General features: G+C 30.4%; 1 protein-coding gene across 1 annotated transcript; it reads left to right on the top strand.

Moving 5' to 3' along the window:
* Positions 1–307: 307 nt before the first annotated feature.
* LOC145630934 (uncharacterized) lies at positions 308–1,306 on the top strand. Its single transcript, XM_081683055.1, has one exon. It carries the CDS (start codon positions 328–330, stop codon positions 1,042–1,044), a length of 717 nt encoding a protein of 238 aa, XP_081539181.1. The 5' UTR covers positions 308–327; the 3' UTR covers positions 1,045–1,306.
* The last annotated feature ends 593 nt before the right edge of the window (positions 1,307–1,899 follow it).

Genomic DNA, 1,899 nt, shown 5'->3' with positions numbered 1-1,899 from the left:
TAGTAAAGCATCTAAATAGTTTCAAATTCTAACAAAAACGAATATTTTAATAAACAATCATATTACCCCTCAACATCAAAACAAACATGGAGGGAAATCAAACACTTGAAAAAAGTGAAAAAGAAAGCAAAAGAAGATATGAACAACATCTCATGCAAAAAAGTGGCTAACAACAAATTAGTTTTTTTTTTAAAAAAATTTTATTTTAAAAATCAAATTACCCCACCATTTTGTTGGCATATTGGTAAACGAGTCCCTTTATAAATCTCATTTTGAACAACACTCAATAACACCCCTCTCTCTTATAAACACCAAAAAATTAATAATATGGTTAGCCTCTCACACCCTAAAAGCCCTCTCTCTTCTATTCACATTTTCTCTAACAACATGAACAAATCATCATCACCTTCATCTTCCTCAACTTCTACCACTTCATCTTCTCTTACAACCATGAAGGTCAAAACCCTAATCCACAACCTAATTTTCTCCCACATTTGTCGCGTTATTCGAGCACTCTCCAAGGCCAAATCCATCTTCCTAGAGATTTTCCGGGAGAATCAACTCATGTACTTGAAACAAACCAAGAAGAAGAACAAGTATAGGAAGAAAATACTATTTGGCTCATTTAGACTTCATTACAATTGGTGTTCTTCTTCGGCTCACGTATTGCCTATCCCTTCACCCACCATACTAGAGGGTGTCAACACCCCTACTAGCCATATCTACTATGATTCTACGTGGAACTCGGTCTACTCCACCGACAACGAAACTCGTGATCTTCATAAGGAAGGTGATGATCAAGTTTGTAAGAGTAATGGTATTAAGATACATGAAGAGGAAGGTCAGCTCTCAAGTTATCTTCAATGGTTAGAAGAAAAAGGTGGCAAAAATGACAAGTTTAATGAAGGAGATCAATTAGAAAATGTTGAGAATGAAATAGATAAACTTGCTGATTTGTTTATAGCAAATTGTCATGAGAAATTCAGGTTGGAGAAGATTGAATCTTACAGAAGATACCAAGAATTAATTGCTAGAACTTTGTAAAACTCTCAAAAAAAAATTACAAAATAAGATACAAAAAAAGGTGGTGAATTAAGAGCTTAATTAATTATTAAGCAATTTTAATTAGTTAGTTAATTAGCTTAGTTAGATATCTTATTTTATTTTTATTATTTTTTACTTTATTTTTGTGCTATTAGCTATGGAAAGAAGTAGGGGAGAAAATCAAGTAAGATTGGGGAGTGGGTGATTGTGAAAGTGATTTTCTTGAATATAATAGTGAGCTTAATTAAAATATTGGTATGTATGTCGACCTGTCTTTTTCTTTTCTTTTCTTTTCTTTTTTTTCTTTTTATTTTGTTTCTGCTAAATTATTTTAATTTAATTGTATGAAAAAGAATGTGTATATTGGGAATTGTACATGAAGGGATTAGGAAGATGATAATGTACTGTATTTGGAAGATTATAAAAAACTTTGTAAAATTTCTTTAATTCTTTGATTTGTCTAATTTATATGTGTTAAATTCTTAATTAATCTATTATTCCAATTGAAAAAGTGAACATTTAGCTACTCTACTCTTGCTATCTGCTAAAAAGACTAGGTTAAGTGATTGTAATTTAATTAGTACGAAAGTTGATGCTAATAAACAAAGATTGATTCAATATAAAGCTAAGTTTAGTACTCCTAATCCGTACATAAATATGTTTGTATTTTAACAATAGTATAATGTTGGGGATAATCACTGCCTTAAAACAAACTCTATCTTCCTATGACTAATGATTATTAAAGCGTTTGTTAAAAAGTAAAATTGCATAGCATATACAGTACTAACTATTTAGAAAAAGTTCCTATTATTTTTCAATGGCTACTATTATTTGTGCGCCCAAGAAAATGGCATA

The sequence above is a fragment of the Chenopodium album genome, chromosome 5, assembly GCF_948465745.1.
Source record: "Chenopodium album chromosome 5, dcCheAlbu1.1, whole genome shotgun sequence".
Taxonomy (NCBI): Eukaryota; Viridiplantae; Streptophyta; class Magnoliopsida; order Caryophyllales; family Amaranthaceae; genus Chenopodium; species Chenopodium album.
This window is presented reverse-complemented; position numbering and strand designations above follow the sequence as displayed.

Excerpts from the sequence above, each read along its gene's own strand:
- LOC145630934 (XM_081683055.1), top strand. The coding sequence starts at position 328 with ATGGTTAGCCTCTCACACCCTAAAAGCCCTCTCTCTTCTATTCACATT.